The sequence below is a fragment of the Chiroxiphia lanceolata genome, chromosome 26, assembly GCF_009829145.1.
Source record: "Chiroxiphia lanceolata isolate bChiLan1 chromosome 26, bChiLan1.pri, whole genome shotgun sequence".
Classification (NCBI taxonomy): domain Eukaryota; kingdom Metazoa; phylum Chordata; class Aves; order Passeriformes; family Pipridae; genus Chiroxiphia; species Chiroxiphia lanceolata.
This window is the reverse complement of record NC_045662.1, coordinates 2,438,566-2,466,327: the sequence shown is the minus strand read 5'-3', so window position 1 is coordinate 2,466,327 and position 27,762 is coordinate 2,438,566. Positions and strand designations below refer to the sequence as shown.

General features: G+C 45.9%; 1 protein-coding gene across 9 annotated transcripts in view; it reads left to right on the top strand.

Moving 5' to 3' along the window:
* Nucleotides 1-27,762, top strand: part of TANC2 (tetratricopeptide repeat, ankyrin repeat and coiled-coil containing 2) — a 237,981-nt gene that overhangs the window by 137,082 nt on the left and 73,137 nt on the right. For all 9 annotated transcript variants that reach the window (XR_004360907.1, XM_032711002.1, XM_032710999.1 and 6 more), the window contains 3 exons: nucleotides 4,349-4,535; nucleotides 15,430-15,693; nucleotides 22,744-22,869. Coding sequence is in view for 8 of the 9 variants with exons in the window: in XM_032711002.1 (XP_032566893.1) it covers nucleotides 4,349-4,535; nucleotides 15,430-15,693; nucleotides 22,744-22,869 (577 nt within the window). In the remaining variant the exon portion in view is untranslated. The remainder of the gene's footprint in view (nucleotides 1-4,348; nucleotides 4,536-15,429; nucleotides 15,694-22,743; nucleotides 22,870-27,762) is intronic.

The window sequence follows — 27,762 nt, the reverse complement described above, 5'->3', positions numbered from 1 at the left end:
TTTAAAGTGCAGTGTTTTCTGTGATTTAAAGTTAGTGGATGTTATTTTGTACCGAGATAAGTTTCAGTGGGGATTTGTTTAAAATGACAGTTAAAACAAAGACACAGAAAAGCTTCACCCTAAGGAATTTTTAACAGCCATAATGCTTCATGTTCTGGAAGGTCCCACATGTGAGCTGATGGATGCTGTAGTTTGAGTTTGGAAGGCACTTCTGGAGATCATCTAATCCAACCTTCCTTCTTGAGGCAAGGTCAGCTCAGATTGGCTTGGATTATTCCCCACCTGGAATACCAAGGTTGGCTTGGATTATTCCCCACCTGGAATACCAAGCACAGTTCTGGTGCCCCAACATAAGAAGGACATGGAACTTGGGAGCAATTCCAGAGGAGGCCACAAAGTTGATAAGGGGAACTGAAGCCAGGCTGGAAAAATGGGGCTGTTCAGTCTGGAGAAGAGAAGGTTGTGTGGAGACCTCACAGCACCTTCCAGTCTGAAGGGGCTACAGGGAAGCCAGAGAGGGACTCTTCATGAGGAACTGGAGAGACAGGACAAGGGGGAATGGTTTCAAGCTGACAGAGAGTAGGTTTAGATTGGATGTTGGGAAGGAATTCCTGGCTGTGAGGGTGGGGAGGCCCTGGCACAGGTTGCCCAGAGAAGCTGTGGCTGCCTCTGGATCCCTGGAAGTGTCCAAGGCCAGGTTGGACGGGGCTTGGAGCAACCTGGGCTGGTGGAAGGTGTCCCTGCCCATGGCAGGGGGTGGCACTGGATGGGCTTTAAGGTCCCTTCCAATCCAAACCACTCCGTGATTCTGTGATTCTGTTATAAAAAGCAGTTGGGTTTTGGTTATCTCTGTATCTCCTGTGTCAGATGCTCCAGTCCTTCAGGCAGCCCTGAGGTCCAGTGTCCTCTTGTACTGGGGAGCCCAGGCCTGGGTGCAGCTTCCAAGTGTGGTCCCAGCAGAGCTGAGCAAGGAGAAGCATCACCCCCTTCCACCTGCCAGCACAGCCTGGGGTGCCCTTGGCCTTCCTTCTCCAAACCTCCCAAATCATGTTGCCTTAAGCTTGATGCAGTTCATTGGACTATCAGTGAGTTCAAGAAAATATTGGGAAAAGCTGATTTAATAGCTCAGGTGCTGAGGGAGGCTCATCAGCTGTGATGCATCAGAAGGGAGTCCCACTGTGCTGGGTAGCTCAGTGAAAGCATCTGTGTGGCCCAGAGCAGCGAGCCAAAAAGAGCCCTGTGTCAGGTGAGATTAAGAATAGTAATGAACCCCAGCAGTTTTAAAGGGAAAAAAACCACTGCAATATTTGCACTGAATACTGACACGCGAGTAGCTTTTAATTTGGCCACTAGAATGAACAGAGATAATGCTGCAGAATTAAAAGCAGATTTAGAAAAATCAGGAGGGTGTTCAGACATCTGAGGAGATTGCAGTGTGAGGAGATGGAGAAGGTTTGTGGGGAGAGAAGGCTCGTGATGGGTGATGTAACAAATGTGTGAAAGCAGAACATGCAGGGAGCCAGAATTCCCAGAGCACTCGGCTTGCCTGCAGCTGCTGGAAGGAAAAGGAAGGGTGTTGGTAGGTGCCAAGAACGTGAAAGAATGGAAAATAACAATAAGTAGGATCCAGCAGTGGCTCTGCAGATGGGATGGGGAGGGCAGAGCGCTGGTTTGCCTCTCCCGAGGGGTTGGAGGGGTGATGGTGTGTTGGCAGCCATCCTGTTCTGGGGGGTTTTAGAATCACAGGATCATTAAGCCTGGAAAAGACCTCCAAGATGATCAAGTCCAACCTTTGACTGAATCCCACCATGCCACTAGACCCTGTCACAGAGTGCCACATCTGCTTGTTGTTTGAATAATTCCAAGGGTGGAATTGTTCCTGCACTGAGCAGCCCCTTCCAATGCCTGACCACTCCTTCAGTGATGAAGTTTTCCCTAATATCCAACCTGACCCTCCCCTGGCTCAGCTTGAGGCCGTTTCCCCTCATCCTGTCCCTTGTTCCCTGGGAGAAGAGGCCGACCCCGATGGATACTGGAGGGATTATAAATTCTCCTGGAAACCCCCACCTGGTTCGTTTTCCACCACACTGGGACCTCTGTGTTAACACCCAACCCCTCGGGCAGAGCTGTGACATTGGCACTGCGTCCCTGCCCTGCTGATGTGCTGATCCATGTTTGGGATATTCTGTAATTGAGTTGGCATCGATTCCCCTCTCCCTGGGCCGAGGGGCTGCCCCGTCCCCCACTGCCAGGGATGCTCCTGTTGCCTCTGGCACCAGGGTGGTCACACTCTGAGTGAGGATTTTTACAACTCCTGTTAGATAAAGTGAGATTCTTCCTGGTAGCTACACACAGTAGCTGCCTTCTAATTTAATAAACAGTAAATCTTTCCCGTGTTCTACTTGCAAAAGTCCATCCCGGACGTTTTTTTAAGCTTCAAATATGGAATAGCGAGGAGGAAATAAAATTAGGTGTCAAGCCCCTTCTGCAGTTTGCACATGCTCTATGTGGTCACCTTGGGTTCAAATGCCACGAAAAAAGGGAATACAAATCCATACAATTAATAGGGAGGTGTTCACACAGAATAAAAGAAATCTTATTCACACAGAATAAAAAAATCTTATTCACACAGAATAAAAGAAATCTCTTTTAGTAAAATTCCAAATGGGAAATGAACCTCTGCTGCTCCTTCCTTGAGACCAGGATCATTTAACAACGAGTGAAGTGTTGTCCACCAAGCCAACAACAGCAGCACTGCAGGAGAACTGGCCATGCTCTGCAGTGTCCCCTGAGCAAGGGGGACAAGGGGCCACCTCCCTCTGCAGAACCCAAAAGATAAATTTAAGGGAGGATCACATGCTCAGAGCCCTGTTTTTTAATGCTTACTTCTGTATCTGGTAACCTGTGGTTGAAACAAGGGCTTTGTCTTAAACTGAATTCAAGAATGATTTTATTTTCTTAATAAATCAGTCAGGTGGAGAAACTCCTCCAGGTTCCTTGCACACAGTATCTATAGGGTCTTTCCAAAACAACTTTTAAAACAGCATCTTCTTTATGCTCCTGCGTTTTTTTGGTTTGTTCTGCCTTTAACAATTTGTAATCTCCCTCTGGTATCCATCGGGGTCGGCCTCTTCTCCCAGGGAACAAGGGACAGGGTAAGGGGAAACAGCCTCCAGCTGAGCCAGGGGAGGTTCAGGTTGGATACAAGGGGAAATTTCATCACTGAAAGAGCAACATTTTCCTTATTACGAGCTTTTTATCTTAAACTTTATCTGGTGGCAAAAGCGAGTCTGGGCAGGGAAGGGCAGTCTTTTATCTAGAAAAGGGGTCTCAGGCTTTGTCTCTGCAAGGATGTAAAACCTCTGTTGTTTTCCTCGAATGGAGGAAAAGTCTTAAAGCACAATAAAACTTGCAGCCCCATGGAGGGTTCTGAGCAGATGGAAGCAGCCCAGAGGTCTTTGTAGGATTTCCTGGGTATGGTCTTTTAAAGGTGAGATCCCACCGTGTGCTTCCCGCCCAGAGATCTCCTCTTCCAACAGAGGCTCAGAATGTAGCTCTCTAGCATGGATTTTGCCTTTTTTTAAAAAAAACTTTGGATTAAAAAATTCCTGATCAGGTGTGGAATCAAGCTTGTGGTAAATCCCACAGTTTATGTTTTCCATGGTTCCTGTTGAACGTGGAAGTTGGGATCTCTGAAGGAGAAAACGAGCCCAGTATCTGTTTGCCACAGGTGGGAGGTGGCCCCATTTTGAACAGTAAAGCACTTTTTGCCTTCCCCACACGAAGCAAATCCTCAAGTGTGAGTTCTGAAGGACCCCCCTCCGTGCCTGGCTGTGTAAAACCACTGTTGTTTTCCTTGAATGGAGGAAAAATCTTAGAGCACAATAAAACCTGCAGCCCCACGGAGGGTTCTGAGCAGGTGGAAACGGCCCAGGGGTCTTTGTGGGATTTCCTGGGTATGATCTTTCTTGTTGTAAATAAAGGTGAGATCCCACTGTGTGCTTCCTGCCCAGAGATCTCCTCTTCCAACAGAGGCTCAGAATGTAGCTCTCTAGTATAGATTTTGCCTTTTTTTTTTAAAAACTTTGGATTAAAAAATTCCTGATCAAGTATGGAATCAAGTGGTAAATCCCACTGTTCATGTTTTCTGTAGTTCTTGTTGAACGTGGAAGTTGGGATCTCTGAAGGAGAAAACGAGCCCAGTGTCTGTTTGCCACAGGTGGGGGGTGGCCCCATTTTGGACAATAAAGCACTTTTTGCCTTCCCCACCCGAAGCAAGCCCAGTGTGAGCCGTGAAGGACCCCTGACAGCGCCTGGCTGTGGGAGTGACGTGTCCCCTCCCTTGCAGAGCTCGGCGGTGACGCAGCGCATCAGCCCCTGCTCCACCCTGACCAGCAGCACGGCCTCGCCGCCCGCCAGCAGCCCCTGCTCCACCCTCCCTCCCGTCAGCACCAGTGTCACGGCCAAGGACTGCACCTACGGAGCCGTCACCAGCCCCACCTCCACCCTGGAGAGCCGGGACAGCGGCATCATCGGTGAGTGCCGGGCCCGAGCCCTCCCCGTGCGCCGCTCGGCCCCACGGGAGGGGCTGGGATGGGCTGATGGGGTTGGGTTGCAGCCGTGGAATCCCAGGAGGGTTTGGGTTTGGAATCCCAGGAGGGTTTGGGTTTGGAATCCCAGGAGGGTTTGGGTTTGGGGGGGATCTTCAAGATCGTTCAGTTCCAGGGGCTTCCACAGAACCTTCTAAACTTCCGCTAGCCCAGGTTGCTCCAAGCCCCATCCAGCCTGGCCTTGGACACTTCCAGGGATGGAGCAGCCACAGCTTCTCTGGGAAATCCATTCCAGCCCCTCACCACCCTCACAGAGAACAGTTTCTCCCCAGTATCCCATCTAACCCTGCTGTCTGTCAGTGGGAAGCCATTCCCTCTTGTCCTGTCCCTCCAGGCCCTTGTCCCAAGTCCTTCTCCAGCTCTCCTGGAGCCCCTTTAGGCCCTGGAAAGAGCTTTAAGGTCTCCCTGGAGCCTTCCTTTCTCCAGCCAAACAATCCCAGCTCTCCCAGCCTGTCTCCAGAGCAGAGGAGCTCCAGCCCCCTCGGCATCTCCATGGCCTCCTCTGGACACACTCCAGCAGATCCACATCCTTCCTATGCTGGGACCCCAGAGCTGGATGCAGCACTCTTGTTAACTAATAGATATTATTTAGGTAATACTCCTGTATTTGCTAATTAGGGGGGTGGGTTTGCATTATTCAAATTATAACTGCAGTGACCAAGGTGAACTGGACCCCTGCATAGCAGTTGGTGAAAACTGGGAGGTAGGAGGTTGATAACTTTGCATCAATTAATTTACTTTTAGATCTTATTTATGTGTTGAAAGAGGATGCCTTGGACAGAGCTGGGTTAAATCAGCACAAATAACCAGGTGCTCTAGCAGGTTTTTCCCTTGGGTGATCTGTAGGTTGTAAGTGTAAGGAATCTGGAGAAAATAACCTGCACAGATTCATTTCTGTTCAATAACTGGAAAGGCACAATGGGAGAACATTGATGTCTATGTGACACCAGGCAGGATGGTCCTCGCTTGGTTGTCCTTGCCGTGTGTTGTATGTTGAGTGTTTCTCCAGCTTAAGAAAATTTTACTTTGCCAGCAGTTTATGTAGTGTTTAAAAAAAGAAGAAGAAAGGCAGGTTGATAATTTTGGGAGGTTTGTTGCACTAGTGATTAATATTTTGCTTGGCTGATCAGGAAATCTGGGCTCAGTTCAGCTCCTGGATGCCACAGCAACCCTTGCAGCACTTCTGCCTGCGTGATCTTAAAATGCAAATGGGTGAGCTATTCTGAGCTGCTGCCAAAGTAGGTTAATGAATCCTGGGAAGAGTCACTGCAGGATCCCACCCCCTCAGTTCTCTGCTCACCGTGTCCCACCGTCAGAGCTGCACCTTCTCCCGCAGCTGCCCCGCAAAGCCGGGCTGGGCTGGAGCACCACGGTGAGTAGATGTGGGTGTTGGAGCCCAGCTGGGTCCAGCCTCTGGCTCAGCTGTCACTTGGGTCTGAGACCTGAGCAAAGCCTCAAGTGGAGCAACAGAACTGGCAAAAAAAAGGAAGTGTGTTCTCTGCTTTTCCAGCTGCTCTTCCTGACGAGGTCTGTGGGTGCTGCGTGTTGGTGTTGGGCTGGACCGGCCTCGAGGGGGGTTGGCAGGTGCCATCCTGAGGCAGTGAAACCACTGAGTGCTGCAGTTTGGTTTCATCTGGACTTGCTTGTCCATGTGAAAGCCAGAGGGGCTTCTGGGTGGCCTTTGTGCTTCACCTGGGTGGCAGAAAAGCATCAGCACCATCCCAGTTGCTGACACGGCGAGCTGTTGAATCCTTTTGCTCTGACTCCCAGCCCTGCCCTCTCTTCAGTAGGTCTGTAGGAATTAATTTTTAAATCTGATACATTTTGTTTCGCCTTTCACGAGGAAGATTCGCTCTTAGAGGTTCTCCTGTGGGGAACTTAGATTTTCCCATGGAAACTTTGGAAATAATAGAAGGTGGCTTATCCCAAAGGCTGTGTTAATGCATCCCAGATGGAAAAGTTGTGTAAAAATGAGCTGATGTGCAGTAGGGGAAGCACTTTTCAAGGCTGTCAGAAAGCAAGGCTTTCCTCTGCCAGTGTTTGCACTCAAAGGAAGACAAGGGCTTCTTTCCTCCCTTGTTTCCTTTCTCCCTTTATTTTGACAATAACATTTTCAACACCTTATCCTGGCGTTTGACAGAAGCTGAACAGCTGTAACAAATTGGGTGGAAAATGGTCTTCTCCAGCCAGGCTTTCCAGCAGCGAAAAAATCGGGAGCTTTTCCACAAAACCTGATTTTGTGCACCCCCCACTGTGTCCTGCAGGTGTCAGCTCAGGGGAGGCTGTTCCCTGTGGGAGGTGGGTGCAGTTTGGCCATTACCCTCCCACTGGGATGGGAATTGGGTGTGCACAGGTGTGAAAGGTGCTCCCTGCATGACAGCAATTCCCTGGAATTGTTTGCGCTGCGGAGGAGACAAATTGTCCACCTGTGGGAAGCAAAACCCACCTCATGCTCTGCTCTTCCATTTGGGAGCACATCAGCTCCATGGCTTCTGGAGGGTCTGGGGTCATTCAGGTTCATTCCTCATTTGTTGGGTACAGATCTCATGTGTCTCTCCCTTTCCCATGTTCTCTGGGAGGATGACTGTGGTGAAGGGGTTTTGGTTGGAGCAGCTTCACGTGGTACCTCCAATCTGTTGGAGATTTCCTTGTCCAGACTACTGGTGGCTTTGTGCCAATTTTCTGTGTAGAAGAAGAGCAGCTATTTCTTTTGGTGTTTTGTGTTTCCTGAGTCATGGTCCCTCCTGTTTCTCCCAGATCAGGGATTTCAACTATTAGCCATTGGCTCCAGGAAGGTGTATTTTGGTGAGAGGCAGCTCCAATGCATTTCTTACTCATTTTGATAAAAGATATGGCTTTGGGGGCATTGTCATGATCTTTGCCACCTGTCAGTCCTGAGCTGCCACGAGCATCACCCCCAAATCTCACAGTGCTGAATCACCACCAGATTCCATGTTTTAAAACCACTGAGGCTGTTAACATGTCCCAGAAGGTGAATGTGCTATTTGCAAAACATTTGAGAGTTGTCAAAGGACAGAAAGCAGCTAATCAAGGCAGGAAGTCCATCCTTACACCATTAGGCATAATTGCTTCTCTCTGTGTGAAATGTTTTTAGAGTCATAGAATTCCCTGAGTTGGGAGGGACCCACAAGGATCATCAAGTCCAGCTGCTGGCTCTGCATAGGACCAACCCCAGGAGTCACCCTGGGGGCCATCCCAAGAAATTCTGTACATGTTAAACTCACTTTACATGTGTCTATTGCTAGATACAGCATTAGTTTGTAAAAGTTAATTCAGTGTATGGCTCTTCAGACCCCAAATTAACTGTATTAAGAGCTTAACTATCCACCAAGGTGGACAGAGTTTGGATGTTGTAATCTGGATTTAGTAAAGACTAAGTTTTAACCAGTCAGTTTTTCTCTGATGACTTGTCCTCTTGGAGTTATTCCTGTCCATTTCTATGTCACCTCTTACATAATTTCAGTTATTAGAGAACAAGTGTGTCCTGCCTCTGATCTGCACAGTGCAGGGACTATTTCATGGCTTTAATGAATGCATCACTTGGGTTAGGACAGACTTACTTTGAAATTTTTGATCCTCCACAGTAAAGGGAAGCTCAGTCTGAAAAAAAAGTTACAAAATCCAGATCTTTACATTCAGATATTTTTTATTTATAAAAGAAAAGCAGCGGGGAAGGGGGCAGGAGGGGAGCCAGGAGGAGAGGCAGGAGCAAGTCAGCCCTTTCTCTTGGATGCCACAGAATCCTCTCCATGTAAAACAGGCTGGCTGGTGAAAATCCTGACCTGGCTGTAACCCCTGAACAGCTTCCAGGATTTTTTGGCTCTCGCTGTGTAAGAGCAGCCAACTGTTAATGTTCAAAAATCTGCTACTGAAAAGAAAACTGGTCAGAGAACCGTGTGCTGCTCCGGGGGAACTTTGCACCTCAGGGCCCTGCCGGCGTGGGCTCGGGAGCTTTGCTGCTGGAATGCAGCAGAACATGGGAAAATCTCCACCAGTCTTACCAAAATCCTGCAGAACAGACCTGCAGACCTTTCTTACCACTCTGCAAAGCTCACCCAAGCAGCACTTTCTGCCACGAGCGGCAGTCTCCCGAGGGAAGGAAAGGAAAGGCTGTTTTCCGTGTGGCATCTTCCCATGGAAGTGCTGTCACTCCCCCCCGGTGAAATGGGACCACACTTGTTGTTCACATGATGATCTACACTCTGTTCCCTGCTGGATACAGGGACACAGGTATGTTGGAAAAGCAGCTTAGAGGGAAAGCAGTGAGCTGTGGAAATCCTCCTGCCCTGCTGACGTGCACAGCTCTGATGCCGTGTGGACCAGTTGCCTTCACTTGGATTTTGTGGATTTATTCGATGAAAAATGACATGTAAAGGAACCCTGTCCCCTCCTGGGAGTCCCTGGCATGTAGCTTTTCCCTCTTAGTCTTTTTTTTTTGCTGTTTTTTCCTCTTGATTCCTGAGCTTTTATCAAGATGCCGCTTTCAACAGATTTATGTATTCGTGGGTTAAAAATAGGTTTGTTAATAAATTCACCTAAGTGCCTGCTAAGCAGAATAGATGCTGCTGACATTAAAACAAGATGGATTTGTTTGCAACTTTAACTGCTTTGAGAAAGGAACAAAGAGCAGCTCCAAAGGCACATCAAGATAAATTTAACTCAGGTTAAATATTTTTGTGATCTTACAGTTAAAGCATTTGAATTCTGACATTCTCATCAGTATTATGAAATGCTCTGTTAATAATGAATAAGATTTCTGAGAATTACAGATCTTTTTTTAAATCTAGCCAGCTCCCATTTGGGCTTGTTCCCCGGAGAGGAGCTCCCTGAAAAATGTCTCATCCTGATGACTAGTGAGCTTCTGTTCACTAATGCACCTGCATATTGCAGGTGATGGTTCAGGAGGTGAAAAGGGAGGTGATTTATCAGGTGTCCCATCAGCTCTTGAGCAAAATCAGTGGGGTCACAGAATCCCAACCACACGAAGTACAAAAGGACGTCGTCTCTGAATCCCAGTTCAGCTCTTTCTTTGTTTTATTAAAAGGAGAGATGAAGCAGAAAGCAAAACCATGAAGTCACAAAACAACAGTTCTGCCTTCTCCCAGTTAAACCACAGAAGCATCAAGGATTTGGTTTGGCACCAAACTCTGGCCCATAAATACTGGCGAGGTAACGGATCAGATCCAGGTGTTGGTTACATTCCTGGGGAAAAAAAAAAAGGAGAAGGCAAAAAAGGAGAAGGAAGTGGCACAGAACAGAGAGTAAACTCTGAGATTGGCTTTGGTTTATGGTCCAGGCCTGCAGATGGATAAAAAAGGAGAATGAAAAATTGAAAGAAAGGCTGAAGTGAAAAGCTCAGAAGGCTCCTCGAGGAGGATGCTCAGTTCCCAAGGTCAGGCTGGGCAAGGACAAGAGCCAGTGGTTATGGCCACTCCTGCAGTTCCATGAGCTGTTGTCCATAATTTTTGTGCATCACTGTCACAGGGAGGTCTCTCCAGATGTGGCTCTGTGAGAGGGATGTGTTTAAATAAGAACACTTAGGAGCTGGTGGGGCTTTTTATGATGTTTTCATAAATCAGCCATTAAGATTGTTACCTCTGTGTTAGATTTGGGACCTTTTTAACAGATTTATTTGATGTTACAATAGTGGACTGTGCTTAACAGCATCCATTACATTGTTTCTGCAGTCTGTAAACTGAAGCTGGGCTGAGCTGTTCTGTCTCATGGTGTTTGCAGGGACTCAGGCTCAGATGGTGGGAGGGTCTGGCTCCTTTGAAGTTCTGCTTTATCCAAACCTGGCATTTCTGGCCTGAGGAGCAGGCAGGTCTGAGCCCTGCAAGGCATTCATCCCATTCCTCATCCCATTCCTCATCCCATTCCTCATCCCATTCCTCATTCTATTCTTCATCCCATTCTTCATCCTATTCCTCATCCCATTCCTCATCCCATTCCTCATCCCACTTGGCAGCCAGTGCAGCAGGGGACTCAGATTTAGGACAGAACTGTTTTAGGGTCAGCGTGGTGCTGCTGTCAGTGTGGTTTTCAATTATGTTTCAAGACCTTTTGTGTGCTCACCTTGATTTATAAAACCTCCAGGCTTGGCACAGAAACAGCTTCACCTGTTTAATCTCTGTCTGTTTACAGGATTGTTTATAGGAATTAAACCAGGGATTTTAATTTGGGGTTTTTTTTCTCTTTTATTTGAGATTTGCATCGAAAGATAAATCCAACACCCAACGAGCCGTGTGGATTTTGACCTCGAGCCTTGAGCAGGGCAGACTTAAGCATTTTTTGGGGGTTTTTTTCTGCATGGATATGCCATAAACCCGCTGGCTGGTGGTGTCCAGCAGAGACTAATGTTCTAAAGGTGCTCCAGGGTTGCTGGGGCACGGGCTGTGTGTGACCTCCTTCCCTCGGGAAGGGTTTGGACTGATGCTTCCCGCCTGCCAAATTTGTCTGTTTGGCAGCCGGGGCGCTCTGGGCCGACGTGGCTATATTTAGGTGTATCCCTCCGTGGCTGAGTTTATGAAGGCTTGTGTAGATTAGGGTAAAAAATTTATTTCACTCCTTGCCAACTCGCACATGTTGGCTGGGACGTCTCTGACGTGGTGCTGGAGTCAAGGGAAATGAGGTTAATTCAGCCTGGGCTTGGAGCTCTTTGCAAGGCAGAATATTAAAGCTCGTTGCTTTGCTGCAGTTACTTCTTTGAAGCAACAAAATCCCTGTTTCCTACTCGAGACACTGTGGATCTTTACATATAATTAATGTTGCAGCTGTTGGTCATCGTCAGGTGGGACCCACAGAAAACTTTTCTCCTGCAGTTCCAGCTGGAAGGGGAAGGTAAAGGTTGATGTTTTCCAGGCGTGGTCTTTGCCTTGAGGAGAATTGGATGGGATGGTAAAAATCCCCTCGTTTGACTGGAGACAAGTTCAGTTGAAAGGCTCCTGCCCCGGGGCTTAGGCCAGTTTGCAACTAAATGAGAAATAATATCTGTGGCCTGTAAATACATGAAAGTCTCTGAGCAGTGTGGTGCTGTCTGCAGTGACTGAGGTGCTGTCTTGGGGGGCTGCTGCTGCTTCTGTTCAGCTCTGGTATTTCCCCAAAGAAATAAAAATATTTTACCCACGTTATTTGCAAAAAGTTCCAATCAAAATGTTTCACCGAGGGAAACGAGACGAACTGGGAAAGGAAAGTTTGACACAGGCAAGTCCTCTGCCAAGGAAATGCAGGAGTGAGTCTTGAGTGCTCAAAGCAAGGTGGGAAATGACTCCAGGATCTCTGGAGTGTGTTCCCTCCTGACATCTCGGTCCCAAGTGGCTTCAAACGTGCCCCCAGGAGCTTGTGCAGAGGGTGGGTTGGGATCTTGGGGACCAGAGATGCAGCAGATCCTGGGGCAACGAAGATGGGGAAGGGCCTTGATTTGAAACCATGTGAGGACACTGAGGGCACTTAGAGTGTTCAGCTGGAGGAGACTGAGGGGAGATCTCAGTGTATTTCCAATTCCTGGGGAGGGGCAGGGACTGAGCTCTACTCTGGGGGGACCAGGGACAGCACCCAGGGAAGGGCTGGAGCTGTGTCAGGGTTGGTTGGATCTCAGGAAAAGGTTCTTCCCCCAGAGGGTGGTTGGGCACTGACCAGGCTCCCCAGGGCAGTGGGCACAGCCCCAAGGCTGCCAGAGCTCCAGGAGGGTTTGGATGATCCTCTGGGGCACAGGGTGATTCTGTGGAAGCTGAGGGCAGGATTGCAGAGGGGCACCACGCTGCCTGTGCCCTCTCACCCAAGGGGCTTCCCATGGGATCATCCATTAATGTATTTTACAGCACTCAGATGGTTTAGATGCTTCAAATTCTGTCTTATTTTCACACTGCACAGTGTGAGACTGCGCCAGCAGAGGCTGGAGACACATCTCTCTGTCTATAAATACACAGATATTTATGCACACACGTCTGTATTTGTATCCCTGTGCTGTTACTTGGGTGCTGTGGAGAACCTCAGCTGTTGGTGCACATTGGGGTTGAAGGATCTGCCTCTCAGCAGGTGGCTCAAGGCAAAAATTTCTGCTCTTTGATGGATTGGAGGTCATCAGTTTATCTCTTCCCACTTCAGAGCACAGTGTCTGTCAAAGGATGCATTTTTTTGAGCTTTTGGCTGGTGACGTGTCCTTGGGTTTGAAAGTCGTAGAATTATCAGAGGTTTGAGCTGGAAGGGACCTTTAAAGACCAGCTAATTCCAACCCTCCTGCACTGTCCCCAGGTGCCACATCCACACATTTGGAACACTTTCCAGGGGTGGTGCCTCCACTAATGCCCTGGGCAGTCTGTTCCAGGGCTTGACCACCCTGATATCCAACCTAAACCTTCCCTGGTGCAACTTGAGGCCGTTTCCTCTCATCCCCTCAGACTAGATTGGAATGGAGTGGAATGGAATAGAATAGGAATGAGAATAAGAATAAAATATTTTTAGTGGAAAGGAACCTACAGTGATCACTGTGTCCAACTCCCAGACCCTTTCAGGGCTGCCCAGATCTTTGCACTTCCATTGTATTTGCCAGTTTGGCATTCCCAGCTTTCCCCTGCTGAACATCAAACTGCATCAACCTCAGTAGAGGCAGATAATGTGAATTTTCTCAAATTAGCTGTTGCTCTCTCAGTTTTTCATTCTGAGGGGGTGATGCCTGAGCAGCTCTGGGGTCACCCTGTGGAATAGCTTTATCCCACTAAGATGTGCTCGGCATGTCAGTTCACGTTGCCGACTCAGAACTAACCTGCTGCCTTTGCCTTTTAACTAAAATCAAAATTATTTCGGTTTAGCAAAGCTCCTGGAAGAGATTAAATGTGCAGAACCATCACTTCAGCCTGTGTAGCAGCACTTAGATCATCCAGGGCTGTTCAGCAGGTAAATTAATCCACAGGGAACAATCCTAAATACCTGATTCAGTGACGAGTTTGCACATAAAACAGCTTTAGTGTAAACCAGTGAAAATTACGTTTCAAATGAACACAAATTGTCAATTAGAAAAGGGGCCAGCAGGACTTATTAGCTCCTTTTTTTTTGTTGTTGCTTCATTTAGAGAAAACTTATTTTGACACATAGTTATTTTGTTTTTCCTCAATTTGATGTGTTGGGAGATGACTGATGGCAGCTGCTGATTTGTTTCTACAAAGATTAATTAGACACATACCGAGATAGGCTTTTAAAATTAATGGATTTTAATGGATCAATGGATTTTTTTTTCCCCCTGTAAATAGACAACATAGTCTGCCTGCCCTGCAGACCCAGACTTTGAAATGGAGATTTTTCTAGAAAACCATTTCACACATATTTCTTAAGCAATTTGAGGGAGCAAGAGAAGTCTGTGAACATCTGTTTTCTGTTTTTATCTAATTTTCTTATCCTGAATGGTAAATGTGTTTACCTGACAGCAAACCTATGTTTAAATGCCAACAAACAAATACCAGTCCTTAGCAGTTGCATGTGTTGGTTTTACATTTCAAAATATGTCGCAAACAACTAAATTTTGGAACATTTGATGGAATGCAAAGATCGCACTGCAGAGGCAAGAAACTCAGTAGTGAGAAATAAAGCCATAGAAATAGGGGTGAAGGCTGAACTGTGTGGAGTTTGTTGGATGGATAAAGAACGGGCACGGCGGCAATTACAGGTCTCGACTTTTTTTAATGATGATTTTGTGATTTTAAATTCTAATTCCTGTCATAATGTCATTTAGCATGAGGAATTAAGGCAGATGAGTCCTTGGTCACGGAAGCTCATGGGATAGAGTCCAGCTGGGCACTGTGCAGAGCCCCATGTGAGGGGCTGGCACAGGTTGCCCAGAGAAGCTGTGGCTGCCCCTGGATCCCTGGAAGTGTCCAAGGCCAGGCTGGACGGGGCTTGGAGCAACCTGGGACAGTGGAAGGTGTCTCTGCCCATGGCAAGGGGTGGAACTGGATGAGCTTTATGGTCCCTTCCCACCAAACCATTCTGTGATTCTCTGACACACTCAGATAAGTTGATGTGGGCGTTGGGACCTTCTGTCAGTGACTCAGAGATCTGGTTGTGACCTTGAATGAATATATGGGAGACTAAAGATGAAAGTCAACAGCCCGAAGGGAGTTACAGCCGCTGGGAAACTGCATCAGGATCCAGAAGACAAAAAATACCACCAGGGAGAAGGTGGTGGTGGTGTGGATCAATAGTGTTGCCACTTCCCAGTGTGAAAGTCGATGTAGCAATGCTCCTCATCTGTAAAATGAAATAATCGAAGGGAAAATGGGTGGATTGCAGTTAAAGCTTCATAAAAACCTGCTGTCAGTCAAATGAGATAAGGGGTTCAGCTTCTGAACCAAACTAATCCCTGGAGCTGGTTGTTCAGGCAGGTCAGTGGGGGCTTCTCAGTGTCACACCTTGCAGGGTTACAAACTCCTGCCAGCACCTCCCTGCAAAGGTGAAAACTGCAGTGCAAATTCAAAGACACGAGGAGCCTTGGTAATGTTTCTTCCTTAGTAATTCCTGCTCTTTCTGGAACGGTGTATTTGAATACAATGCTGCACAGAATATTTAATACTCTCTGTAATTACAAATGGCTTTTAACAGTATGAGCCAAAACATTAGAGCTTAAATGTTCTTTTAGAAGTCGTAAGCAGCAACAGTATCATTAAACTAAAATCCATAATCTCTGATTTATGTGGATGTGGAAAGTCTGATGGGGCTCAGTCTTGGCTCTGGCATTGAGCAGTGTGTGTTCAGCCATTCCTGCTTTGTTACTCACTTTGTTTATCGTCTCTCTCCCCCCTTCAAGCCACTCTGACAAGTTACTCCGAAAATGTGGAACGCACTAAATATGGAGGGGAAAGCAGTAAAGAGCTTGGATCTGGAGGAAACCTGAAACCTTGGCAGTCCCAGAAATCCAGCATGGACTCCTGCCTGTACCGTGTGGACGAGAACATGACGGCCTCCACCTACAGCCTCAACAAAATCCCCGAGAGGAACCTGGAGACCGTCCTGTCCCAGTCGGTGCAGTCCATCCCTCTTTACCTTATGCCACGGCCAAACTCAGTAGCAGGTAAGAAATCCACGTTTGTGGCTTTTTTAGGTCAGGGCCAGACCCAGCACGTGGCACAAGCCCTTCTTGTGTCCTCCTTATCCGAGGAGGAATCTCCTTTCTGGAGTCGTCGTCGTTAAGAGTGACAAAAATTGTCTGTTCGTTTGACTTATTGCTTCCAAATGGAAAATTCCTGTGGGGAAAAGTGGTTCTGATGATGCTTAATGGTTATTTCAGTGGTTTGTGGTCCCTCTTCAGCAGTTTGTGGTCCCTCTCTTACGAAATTGTACAACTGAAAGATTATTGGAGAATATGTTTAAAAAGAAAAGATTCTTTGCTGCCCTTCCAATGCAGATATCTCAGGTTTGAAGTGCCAGGGCATCACAGCCATTTCTACTATTTCAAAGGGTTCACTGTAAGTAAAATCAAGTGTCTGATCTTCTCTGAAGATCCTAAGAGCTTTGGAGTTAAGAGAATGGTGGGACTTTCTGTCTACACAAGGTTGGCTCTGGGTCCCATCTCTCGTGGTGGCCTTTGCCCCACACATCTCAGTACAGGGATGTCCTCACACCTCACAGCACCTGGGACTTGCTGATGAAGAAAATCTTTTGTCTTGGCATCAAGTCAGCATTATTTTAATTTAAATTCGTGTCTGCTGTTTAAAACATTCCAAAATGATGCTGTGCCCTCCCTCATTGATGTCTTTTCCCAGCCTACCCAGTGTCCCCCTGAAGCTGGTGACAGCAGGACAGAAACAAGAGATGGGATTAAAAATATTAAAGCTGCTTGCCTGGAATTATTCCCCTTTCCTTTATTGCCCCATATTTTTTTCTTGCTGTGTGACTCCTCTGGGGTAAAACATTCTGGGGGGTATGTGTGTCTGTATAAACACGGGGAGAAATCCAGGCTTTGAATTCTGAGTCTCTGTGGATTCTCCCGCTGCCTGGCAGCAGGAATGCTGCTCCAGAAAGTCCAGAGATGGTACTGAGAGATATCCCAGGATACTGCCTGTTAAATCAGCATCCCTTGGTGAACCAGGCTGTGTTGCATAACTGGATTAGGTTCCCTTTTTAATCCCACTTTGGCCAGTCACAGACCTGAAAGCGATGGAGAAATGAGATTTTAGAGATGCTGAAGTACAAACAGCCCGAGCATGGGGGTGCAGCACGGGCTGAAAACCTGCATTTCAGGCTGAAACCCTGCATTTCAGGCTGAAAACCTACATTTCAGACTGGAAAGAGGGGATGGGAAAAACCTGGAAAGCTCTGCTTGCACAGCCTGGTTACTTTAAGATAATTTCTCCTAAATAATGTTGTGCAAACACCTTCCAAAGCCAGCAGAGTGGATTGGGCACTGTGAATTTAAATACACGTGTGTTGGTTTAATTGACTTTCAGAGTTTATTGTCTTGCTTGATGCATTTAGAGGGAAACACTGTTTGAAGAGAAAACTACCCAGCAAGGCTCAGGAACACCTTTTCCTTCTGGATTTTTTGTTTTTGGTGGAGTTTTTGCTGCTTTCTGTGTCAGCTTACACAATTCATGTCCCGGGATAAATCGTGGTAGTGTTCAAGTAGAATTCAAGATTTACCTTAACCTTTTATCATCCAATCCTCACATTGGCTCCTATAAGCTTGTGGCACCAGAAAATTATGGGGTTTAGGTAATGGATTTATATGGATGTTTTTCCCCAGGCCGTTTAACCTCGTTATCTTTGTGCTTGAATGATGGGAAAGGGAAACCAGGTGTAGCTTCAGGGTTGATTTAAAGCCCATGTGCAAATGTGCCATTGCCCAAAGAGTTAATCCTGAGCTGCCAATTCCATGTCCTTGCTCCAGCTCCACACATGGGATAACCACTTGATAAACCAGATCAGCTGACTAATCCAACTGCAAATGAACCCTCCAGAAAATTGGTATATTCATTTATAACCTCAAGGTCGTCAGGTGGAGGCAAAGTGTGGCTGGGCAGAAAGCTGCCTTTCTTTTGGTGGCATTCCATGGTATTCCACATTTTAAGGTAATCACGAAATCACAGCTTTGCTGAAACAGGCTCTTCTTGTCTTATTTTTCTTGCCTCATTTTTTTTTCAAATGCGGTTGAATTTGTATACAAACAGTCTGTTCTTGGGAACCAAAGCGTGGCAGCTTTTTTCTTTTTTATTATGTTTTTTTTTCTCTTTAAGATTCTCCCAGAATATCTTCCAAAACAGCACAAAAATGTTCTTTCTCACAGCAGCTCACAAAGAGCAGTCACTGAACGTAACGTGTCCCTGCTGTCAGCGAGCAGGTTACAACTGGGAGCAGCTCTTACAACACAAACTCTTCCCTGGGAGGGTGGGGAGGCCCTGGCACAGGGTGCCCAGAGAAGCTGTGGCTGCCCCTGGATCCCTGGAAGTGTCCAAAGCCAGGTTGGAGCAACCTGGGCTGGTGGAAGGTGTCCTTGCCCATGGCAGGGAGTGGCACTGGATGGGTTTTAAGGTCCCTTCCCACCAAACCATTCTGTGATTCCATGATTAATCTCATCTTGAACTTTGTCACATAATGTACCTTCAGTTAAAAAAAAAAAAACAGTTAAAAACACTTTAAAAACAGTTAAAACCACTTTTTTTTTTTTTGGTAAAAAAAAAACCAACAAAGAACAACACTGCAGGCTCCTGTAAGTGCCAGAGTGGGATTTGGCAGAGCAGATGTGGGTCTCAGTAAATCTCTGAGATTCAGGGGTTATATGTGATATTTTTTAAAAACTCAGGTGTGGGAGCATATCTGGTGGGCAGTGCTGAGTTACCACACGGAGTACAGACATTATTTTATATATGCAATTTTATATTTTTATTATCTCAATATTTTAATATTTTAATATAATTTTATTATTTTATATGATTATATATTTATTTATTACATACTATTTATTATATATTATTACTTTATATTATATTATTATACATTATTTATTATTCGATATATTTTATATACAGATTTATGTATTATTCTATCTATGTAATTTAATATTTTTATTATTTTATTATTTTGATATTTTAATATTATTTTATTACTTTATATTATTGTATATGTATATAATATATACTATTTATTATATATTATTATTTTATGTTATATTATTATTATACATTTATTATTTTATATATTTTATATACAAATTTATATATTATTCTGTAGATGTAATTTAATAGTTTATTTTATTATTTTGATATTTTACTATTATTTTATTACTTTATATTATTGTATATGTATATATTATATGCTATTTATTACATATTATCATTTTATATTATTTTATTATTTTTTATTATTTTATTATTTTATATTATTTATTATTTCATATATTTTATGTATGCAAATTTATATATTATTTTATATATGCAATTTTCTGACATTAATCCCTCATCAGCTGTGAAGGGCACTGCTGTTTGCCCGGGCAGCCAGCAGGGCAAAACAGTGCCTGGGAATGGGAAGGGGAACTGTGCTGAGGAAGGGAGACCCTTGGTGTTGGAGTTGGGCATGCAGGTTTTGGAAGGAGCACAGATTTCTTAGGGAAGTTTGCATTTCGTGGACACAAAGAACGTCCCGTTTTGTTTCCGTCACCCCTGAAATGAAACGTGAAATCTCGTGTTACTCAGACCACATGCATGGTTTATAAGGTCTGTTTAAATATTAATAGGGAATTAAAATGCCATTATATAATACTAGCTCTGCTCTTTTTCTTCTCAGAGAATATAAAACAGCAGCAAATATATTATTAGTTACAAACTTCAGTGGAACTTGCATGGAATCACAGAATCCCAGACTGGTTTGGGTTGGAAGAGACCTTAGAGACCATCCATTCCACCCCCTGCCCTGGGCAGGGACACCTTCCACCAGCCCAGGTTGCTCCAAGCCCCATCCAACCTGGCCTTGGACACTTCCAGGGATCCAGGGGCAGCCACAGCTTCTCTGGGCACCCTGTGCCAGGGCCTCCCCACCCTCCCAGGGCAGGATTCCTTCCCAATATCCCATCTAACCCTGCCCTCTCAGCTTGAAACCGTTATTGCTGCAGGTATTGTTGGATTTGAGGGCAGGGTTTGAAGAAATGCCTGTAAATTCTGTCCTTTTGAGAACAAGGCCCTGGCAGGGGTTGGAATGAGATGACCTTTAAAGTGAACTGAATCCCTTCAGTCGTAAAAGAGCAGCAACACCCCCCTGCCTTCTCCCCATCTCCCCCAGAGACCCCATTTGCAGAGTCCACCCCTTCCCTGGGCTGCCAAATACCAATTTCAGGTCGGGTTGGTTTGTATTTGTTGCTCAAATAGTGCCTTGACACTGAATTATCTTCCACTATTTGCTGTTTCCCTGGGAGAATTGCATCTGCAGGATGCAAATATTGTTTCTAAGGAGACACTTTTCCCCTCTGTGGTGTTTTGTCTGCAGTCACTGGGTCTCATTACATGGGATAAGGTTCAGGATTGAGGGGAAGCTTTCAACAGTTTAATATTTTCTGAGATAAATTGATCTTGCATAATTTTCAAAGTGCTGAAGCGTATTCTCAGGAAAAATTGCTCCCACTTCCTCTGGCCTTAGATCTCTTTAATTATTCCTCAGCTGTAAATCAGGAAGATAAATCTCAGTTCATCCTGAGCCCTGGCAGGGCACTTACTGACAATTGGGAAAATAACCCCTGGCAAAACTGCAATGGATCTGCAAACAGACCCTGTGTGAGAGTCTCCTCTGTTGTGGCTGTAGAAGATGGTGATGATGATGAAGGTGGGAAGGGCTGCTGAGAAATAACTCCTCACTTCTTGTAGGGCCAGCAGTAAATCAGGCCACTGGCCACAAAGTCCACTCCTGCAAAACATCTGGGGTGGCAGCTGGTGCTCATCTCACAGGCAGGACAGAGGTGGAAATGAGACTCTTCAAATAACTAAAAGGAAAAATAAAATGTACTGTCAGGATTGAAGTTCTTCCCAGGAAATGACACAGTTCTGGTTCCGGAGCAAGCAGAGCTGATGGGCTTTCCTTGATTTGTAAGGAAAGACTGAAGAGCCTCAGAGGGGGTGGGTTGGGAGGGACCTTTAAAGTCCTCCAGTCCATCCCCCTCTCATGGGCAGAGATGTCTCTACAAGACCAGGTTGCTCAGAGCCCCTGAGGCACAGTCTGGCATGGATGGAGAGATGAGGGCTGGAGGAGGAAGGACCACCCTGCCTGATGTGGTACCAGGCTCCTGGGTACCCTCAGGACACTCTGGATCTTCCTGGGGGTGCTGCAGTGAACCTGCTCTTCCCCTGCAGATCCTCTGGCTCGTGGCACTGCAAAACTGGGCAGAAATTGCAATGCAAAAAGCACATTTCAGGGGCCAGGCAGGAGTGACCCTGAGGGTGATGTTGAGAGCTCAGTGCCCACAGAAAATAACCCATGTCCCTGCTAAAGCCCCTTCTGTAATTGCAGCATCTCGGCTCTAATCGATCCTTCACAGTCAGCATCTAATCAACTTTGCACGAGTACAGGAGCATGAAGGACTTCTAAAAACAGACCTTGATGGTTTTATCCCCCTCTTTTATTTTTTCTTTCTCCTCTTGTTTATCTTTTGTCCTCTGTCTCCCTTTTTCTCTTTCTTAAAACTTGGAAAGTTCAGGCAATTTGAAGAACAGCGTTAAAAATTCCTGCCCCTTCTCCCCACCTGTGTTAGAGTCTGAATCTTGCTTAATTTTTGACTGCAGCACCATGACTGCAGCATGCTTAATTTTTGACTGCAGTTTACGTGGTCATTAAGAATTGCATGAACAAAAGTGTTTCCCTTAGTTTTGAAATGTTCTGCCTTTTGGTTTTGTTGAATTGTTGCATCTTGTGTTGGGTCACAGGGAGGAAAGATCCCAAGTCTGGTGCCCTGAGTGACTCTGGAGAGCTGTATCAAAATATTTACCCAATTCCCAGCAAATAATTAATGTCAGCTTCCCGGGCAGCCTTTGGAGAAGTCATTTAATGAATTAGTTCAATTTAAAATAATAATCTTGTTGTGGTAATTGGCTGAAAAACCAAAGAAATAGAAGCAGTGCTGCAGACAGAGTGCTGAGCAGCCCAGGGCTGGTTTCCATGGGTTAAAGTTTAATGTGAATTTTGGAAATGGTTATCAGAACAAGAGCAGAGCTGGTGATCTGCAAAGACCGATTTTAAAGTTTTCTGTTTCTAATTGGGAAGATTATTTCATGAAATGAAGTTTTCATTCCTTTGCTTTATAATACTCTGTAAATTCCTTGGCTGACAAGGGTCTGAAATGGCAGAATAATGGGTAAATTCAGATGCAAGGGATCCAAATTTGTTTTGTTAAACCGCATTTCCTCCTATTTTCCAATCATCACCATGGCAGCAGCTTTGTGGCCAGTGTTAGCTCTAGTCTGCTCCAACTGTGCTTATCCATGTAGTGATGGCACCTTCAGCAGAGACCAGTAAATTATTCCTATTTAATCCAGCATTGCAAAGAAAACTAAATTCTCCCATGAGCAAGCCACGTTGCAATAGTAAAGTTATCTTCTTTAGTTCAGATAATATTTTTCTCATTTATTCTTTTTTTTTTTTTTTTTTTTTTACTGGGCTGTTGAAAGTTTAATTTTTTCAGCCACTAATTCTGGCTTTAGGGACAGATAAATGTTAATATCCGAATTAAGTAGCTCTAAAATAATTGAGGAGGAGATTGTGGGCTCCAGCATGAACTGCACTGGTGAGTTGTCTTTTACGTAGCAGGAAATGTTGAGTGTCTGTGTCAGCTCTGCACAGACGTGGCTGAGTTTGTGACTGGGAGGAGTGAAATCAGATATGAGAGACTCCATGTCTCCATTTTCCGTGTGTCTGCTTTTATTTGGGAACATCAACAGGAGACCAAACCAGAGCAGGCACCAATGGGGCATGAGAAGAAGTCACCAGAGCACTTCTTTGCTCCTGGCTGAGGGCAACTGGGCTTGGTTCATCTCAGCTCTGTCGGCTCAGGGTGGTTTTAACTGCGTATAAAAATGAAAATCCGATAACCAGAGGCTGAAATGCAAAGGCCAGGGGTGTGATGTGGTTCTTTGCTCTCTCCTGGCAGCCACCAGCTCGGCCCACCTGGAGGACCTGGCGTACCTGGACGAGCAGAGACACACCCCCCTGCGCACGTCCCTGCGGATGCCGCGGCAGAGCGTGGCCGGAGCCCGGGCACAGCAGGACCTGAGAGGTGGGAGCTCGGCCTGGGGAATTCCCACTCGTGGGGGTGTGTGGGGTGGGAGCTTGGGTTGCACCTGCTTTGTCTACATCCATGTGAAAGTCAGAATCCCAGAACGGTTTGGGTCATCCAGTTCCATCCCCTGCCACGGGCAGGGACACCTCCCACTACCCCAGGTTTTCAAAGCATCACCCACATCTGGACTCCTGACATTTTGACTAACTTAAGATTAAATTAAAGCCCCATCCAACTTGACTTTGGACACTTCCAGGGATTCAGGGGCAGCCACAGCTTCTCTGAGAATTCCATTCCAGCCCCTCACCACCCTCACAGGGAATAAATTCTTCCCAGTATCCAAATCTACCCTCCGCCAGCTCGAGGCCATGCCCCCACGTCCTGCCCCTCCATGTCCTCGGGAAAGGTCCCTCTCCAGGTCTCTTGTGGCCCCTTTAGGTTCTGCTAAATGGGGCTTTTATACTGCTCCTGTTCCAAAGATGCTTTTTGAGGAATCAGAATAGTCTGTCTGTGATTTCTCTGGCTTAGAAACATCACAGACTTGCTCTGATTGGGGAGACTCCAGTTTTAGTATTACAGAAGCACAGACTGGCTTGGGTTGGAAGGGACCTTTAAAGGTCATCCAGTCCAGTCCCCCTGCTCATGCCATCTCCAGTGAGACGAGGCACCCAATATTCTCTGATCACAAATCCATGGCAGTGCATTCTCCTTCCAGTATGGAAGAATTCCTTCCCAGTATCCAACCTAAACCTACTCTCACTTTGAAGCCACTCCCCCTTGTCCTGTCCCTCCATCCCTTGTCCAAAGTCCCTTCCCAGTTCTCTTGGAGCCCCTTTAGACACTGGAAGGGGCTCGAAGCTCTTCTCAGAGCCTTCTCTTCTCCAGGCTGGACATCCCCAGCTCTCCCAGCTGATCCCCATGGGGTTAATATTTTGATAATTTATAAAAAATTAGAAATGTTATCGGACTACTATTGTTTTTACTTCTTTTTTTTTCAATCCAAAGCCGAGGTTTGCAGCCCCCCCTTGCATTTTGCAGGGTGCCAGTGGGGAATGAGCCCAGCACAGTGACAGGGCCACTGTGCCAACGTGTCCCTCATAGGGATGCTCACAATGCCCACATTCAGGCAGCCCTTTGCCTTCTGAAAGGCCCTTTGAGAGGGGAGATTTTTGTGGTTCTTCCTGGCAAATTGCACAAACAAGATGTTAGCAATGAGAAGAGGAGCCAGGGCTGACATTTTAGTGTTTTGTTTGTTCCCAGGCAGCTCCAGCTCCATTTGCTCCATGTCCTCGGGATTTTTCAGCCCACCCTACAACTTCCACCCCCCCTTTAATCTGAGCTCAGTCTTTGGCCACATGCTCAAGCTGTCACTGGGGCAGCCCTGAGTCTGCAACAGAGCATTGGGTTGATGCTTCATCCCCTCATTTGTCATTGCACAGATGAATAAGTGGCTGGGAAAGCTCATTTGGGATATTTTCAGGTTGTTTCTGTGCCTGGTTTATTCTCCCCTGTACAAAGAATATGGGTTTCTTTTGGCCATACATGAAACTTTCCTGTTCTCTGGGGTGTTTTTGAGCAAGTGCCACCATCTGGGGTGAGGAACTGGGGAGCTGGAGGGCACAGGTTGGGTTTTCACCCAGCCCCACACACCCGACCTGGTCCAGCCTGACCGGGCTTTGTGCCAAGGAACGAGCCCCCCAAAAACTGGGTTTGGGAGCTGTGGAGGGCAGTTTGTAATGAAATCCCCTGGCTGGGGAGGCACTTCTAGAAATGCATTAGCAGGCAGTGAGTGAAGAAAGCAAAAGTTTGACAGACCAAATTTCCATATGCTGGGAGGCAGCAGCTTGCCAAGGCTGCGTAATTTGCAGTGATTGCATCCAAAACATTCAACTTTATTGTAGGAACAGAATCAAATTGTTTTCCAGACACACTTTCTTAAAACCCGTGTAGCACTACATATTTTCTTTCTGCTTTTTGTTCTTTTTTTTCCCCCTCCCTCCCTTTTTTGTGACAGTTGCCTGAGAAGAACAGCAGCGTTTGGGGGTTTTCTTTTGGAATTTGTATCTGATGCTGGTTGAGGCTCTTTGCTGTTTTGAAAAAGAGAGGGAGAAGAAGAGGATGTGAAAAAAAACCCCAACCCATCACTATTTGGAAATATTTTCATTTAAATTAATATGTGAGGGGGGGCTCCCCCTTCCCTCCCCAAAATGCTTCATGTTGCAGATATTGCTGTGAAATTACATCAGTCTGGGCTGGTATAAACAGCAGCTCTTTGTTCCAGCTGGAAATCCTAAACTTGGGTTTAATTTTAACGTCTCTGGTCTTGGCACTGGGCTGAAATAGCAAAGCCATTCCTGGCCCAGTGTCGAGGGACATGTTACAACCCACTGGTTATTCCCAGCGTTCCAAAATCCCAGAGAGAGACTAAATGGCAGGCTGGCCCTGCTATTTTTTGTTAAATCAGTGCTTTTAACCAGGGGAGTAGTTGAGCAATCCCAACACAAAGAGCATGACAAGGATTCATCCCAGTGACAGGTTTTTAATAGGATGGGGAAGGCAATTTTTGCTTTCCCAGCTTTTCATCCCATGGGATTTGAAGCTGCTTGAGGTTGCTGTATCCCAAAAACCCTCTGGCTGTGATGTGGAGCAGGAGCCAGATGGCAACAAAATGAGGGGCATTAGAACATCCCAGCTGGGCCATCAGGGTTTTTTTTGCTCCAAAATGCCAGCTGATGCAGGGTGGGAAGAACCAAGGTGTCTGGGGTGGAGGAGTGGATGGTTTACACTCTCCCAGTGTATTATTATATGTAATATATAGATATATATAAATATATAGATATCTATATATGTAATATATAGATAGATATAGATATAGATATGTAATATATAGATAGATATAGATATCTATATAGATATATAATATATAGATAGATATAGATATCTATAGATAATATATAGATAAAACATGAAACAGTGGCATGTTTTCCTTAAATTGTCTTTTATAATTTTCAGAGGGTTTTCCTCATGGTATGTGTTCAATGCCATCACCTCTTGGGCAGGAGAGTTTCATGTGCTTCTTAAAAACACTAAAAAATAGTTTAGTCTTTTTAGGCACGTGGACTGTGAGAAATAGGAACTGGTTTCATCCCAGTGGCTGTTTAAGATAACAGTTGAAAGAATCAGGAATCATTAAGGCTGGAAAAACCCTCTAAGATCATTGAGTCCAACCAGTCCTGCCAAGGCCACCACTAACCCATGTCCCCAAGTGCCACATCCACAGGGCTTTTAAATCCCTCTGGGAATGGGGGCTCCACCCCTGCCCTGGGCAGCTGTGCCAGGGCTGGACAGCCCTTTCCATGAAGGAATTTTCCCTGATATCCAACCTAATACCCAGGAGTTGCAGTCTAAAGCAATAAAGGGAAGAAACTCAGACATTTGGCTAATTTGTGGGTTCTTAATTAAAGAGGGACACAGCGGATGGGGATGGTTATTCAGAACCACAGTTCACTGTAAGAAATACAAAGCACTTCTCACCTGGGCTTCCTCTTGGTATATTGGCATTGTCAGGCTGTGGAGCCCTGTAATGGCTGGTTTTGGGCAGCAAAATGTGTCCTCCATCAGAAAAAAATTCTAAAACAGCAATAAAACTCATCTAGAAAAAAGCCAGAAAACAGCTCATGAGCTGTGGGTGCTGATTGCCAGCATAGCTGAGAAAAAAATCCCTGTTTGGAGAGAGGGGAGTATGTAAAACATGATTTCTGAACAGGCATTTTAGAGCCTTTCAACGACTAAAATAACTAAAAATTCACTTTGTGTAGCATAGGGTGTAAAACAGGGCGGGCCTTTCTCTGGCTGTGCTCCTGCTCTTTTCCATCTCAGTGGCTTTTTCCAGCTGTGCACATAAAAATACACCTGGATTTGGGTTGATTGAAGTGAAATTTTCAGAACCAGGATGGGTATGGGAGGCAGTGCCTCAGCTTTGGGATTTGAGTTTAGTTTGGGTCCTACAGAACTTGCACATGAAAATTTTCCTCTCTCGGACCTTGTTCTGTCCCACTCCACACACCCTCATTCCCAGGGAAAGTGGGGGTTTGATTTGTGTTAAGGTATTATCAGAAATTTGGGCTGTTTCTGTGGTACTCTGGCTTCAGTTTTATAAAATGCTCAATTTCAAGGAATATGAATCCCAGCAAGTGTTTGACAAATTTTCAAGGATGGGAAGGCAGCTTATGCACATCCTTTGATTTTCACAAGCACTGAAGTCAGCTGACGGTGTTCATCCAAAATGTGTCTGCACATCCTCACCCCATACTCTGAACCTTCCTTCCCTGCTGTTCAGAGCATTTCTATTAGCTTATCCTTTAATTAATTAATTAATAAATGCTGAAGCTCTGCTGCAGCCTCCCTTCCTTGTGATCTGGGGTTATTTTTTCAACTCTTTGAACACAAAATTTCCCCTGGAGCTCCGGAGTCTTCCCCGGTGGTTGTGCCTTTCCTGGGGACCACTGGCACTGAGGGTTGTAAAATTAAAAGAGTGGCCAGGAGGATTTGGAGTGGTTCAGCAGACAGGCCTGGGAATTAATGAGGATCTGGCACACGGACTGCAATTAGTCAGCGCGGTCTTAAATTATTCCCGAACGTTTCTGGCAGTCCAGCGAGGAGAACGTTTGTCTTCCAGACACGGCGTGGTGAAATCAAGGCCTCCTGCTGGCACCTGGGGGGGGTTTGGTGGCTGGTGGGACAAAAAGCATGTTCTCAGCCCTTCTCTCCAAACCAGTGAGGCTCATTTTGAGTGTTTTCTCAACCCCCTGCCCTCCGGGAGCCCTGGGATTGCAGAGCCTGAAGCGGTGAAATGTCCCCCCAGGGTGGCAGGAGAAGGGCTTTGCTTTG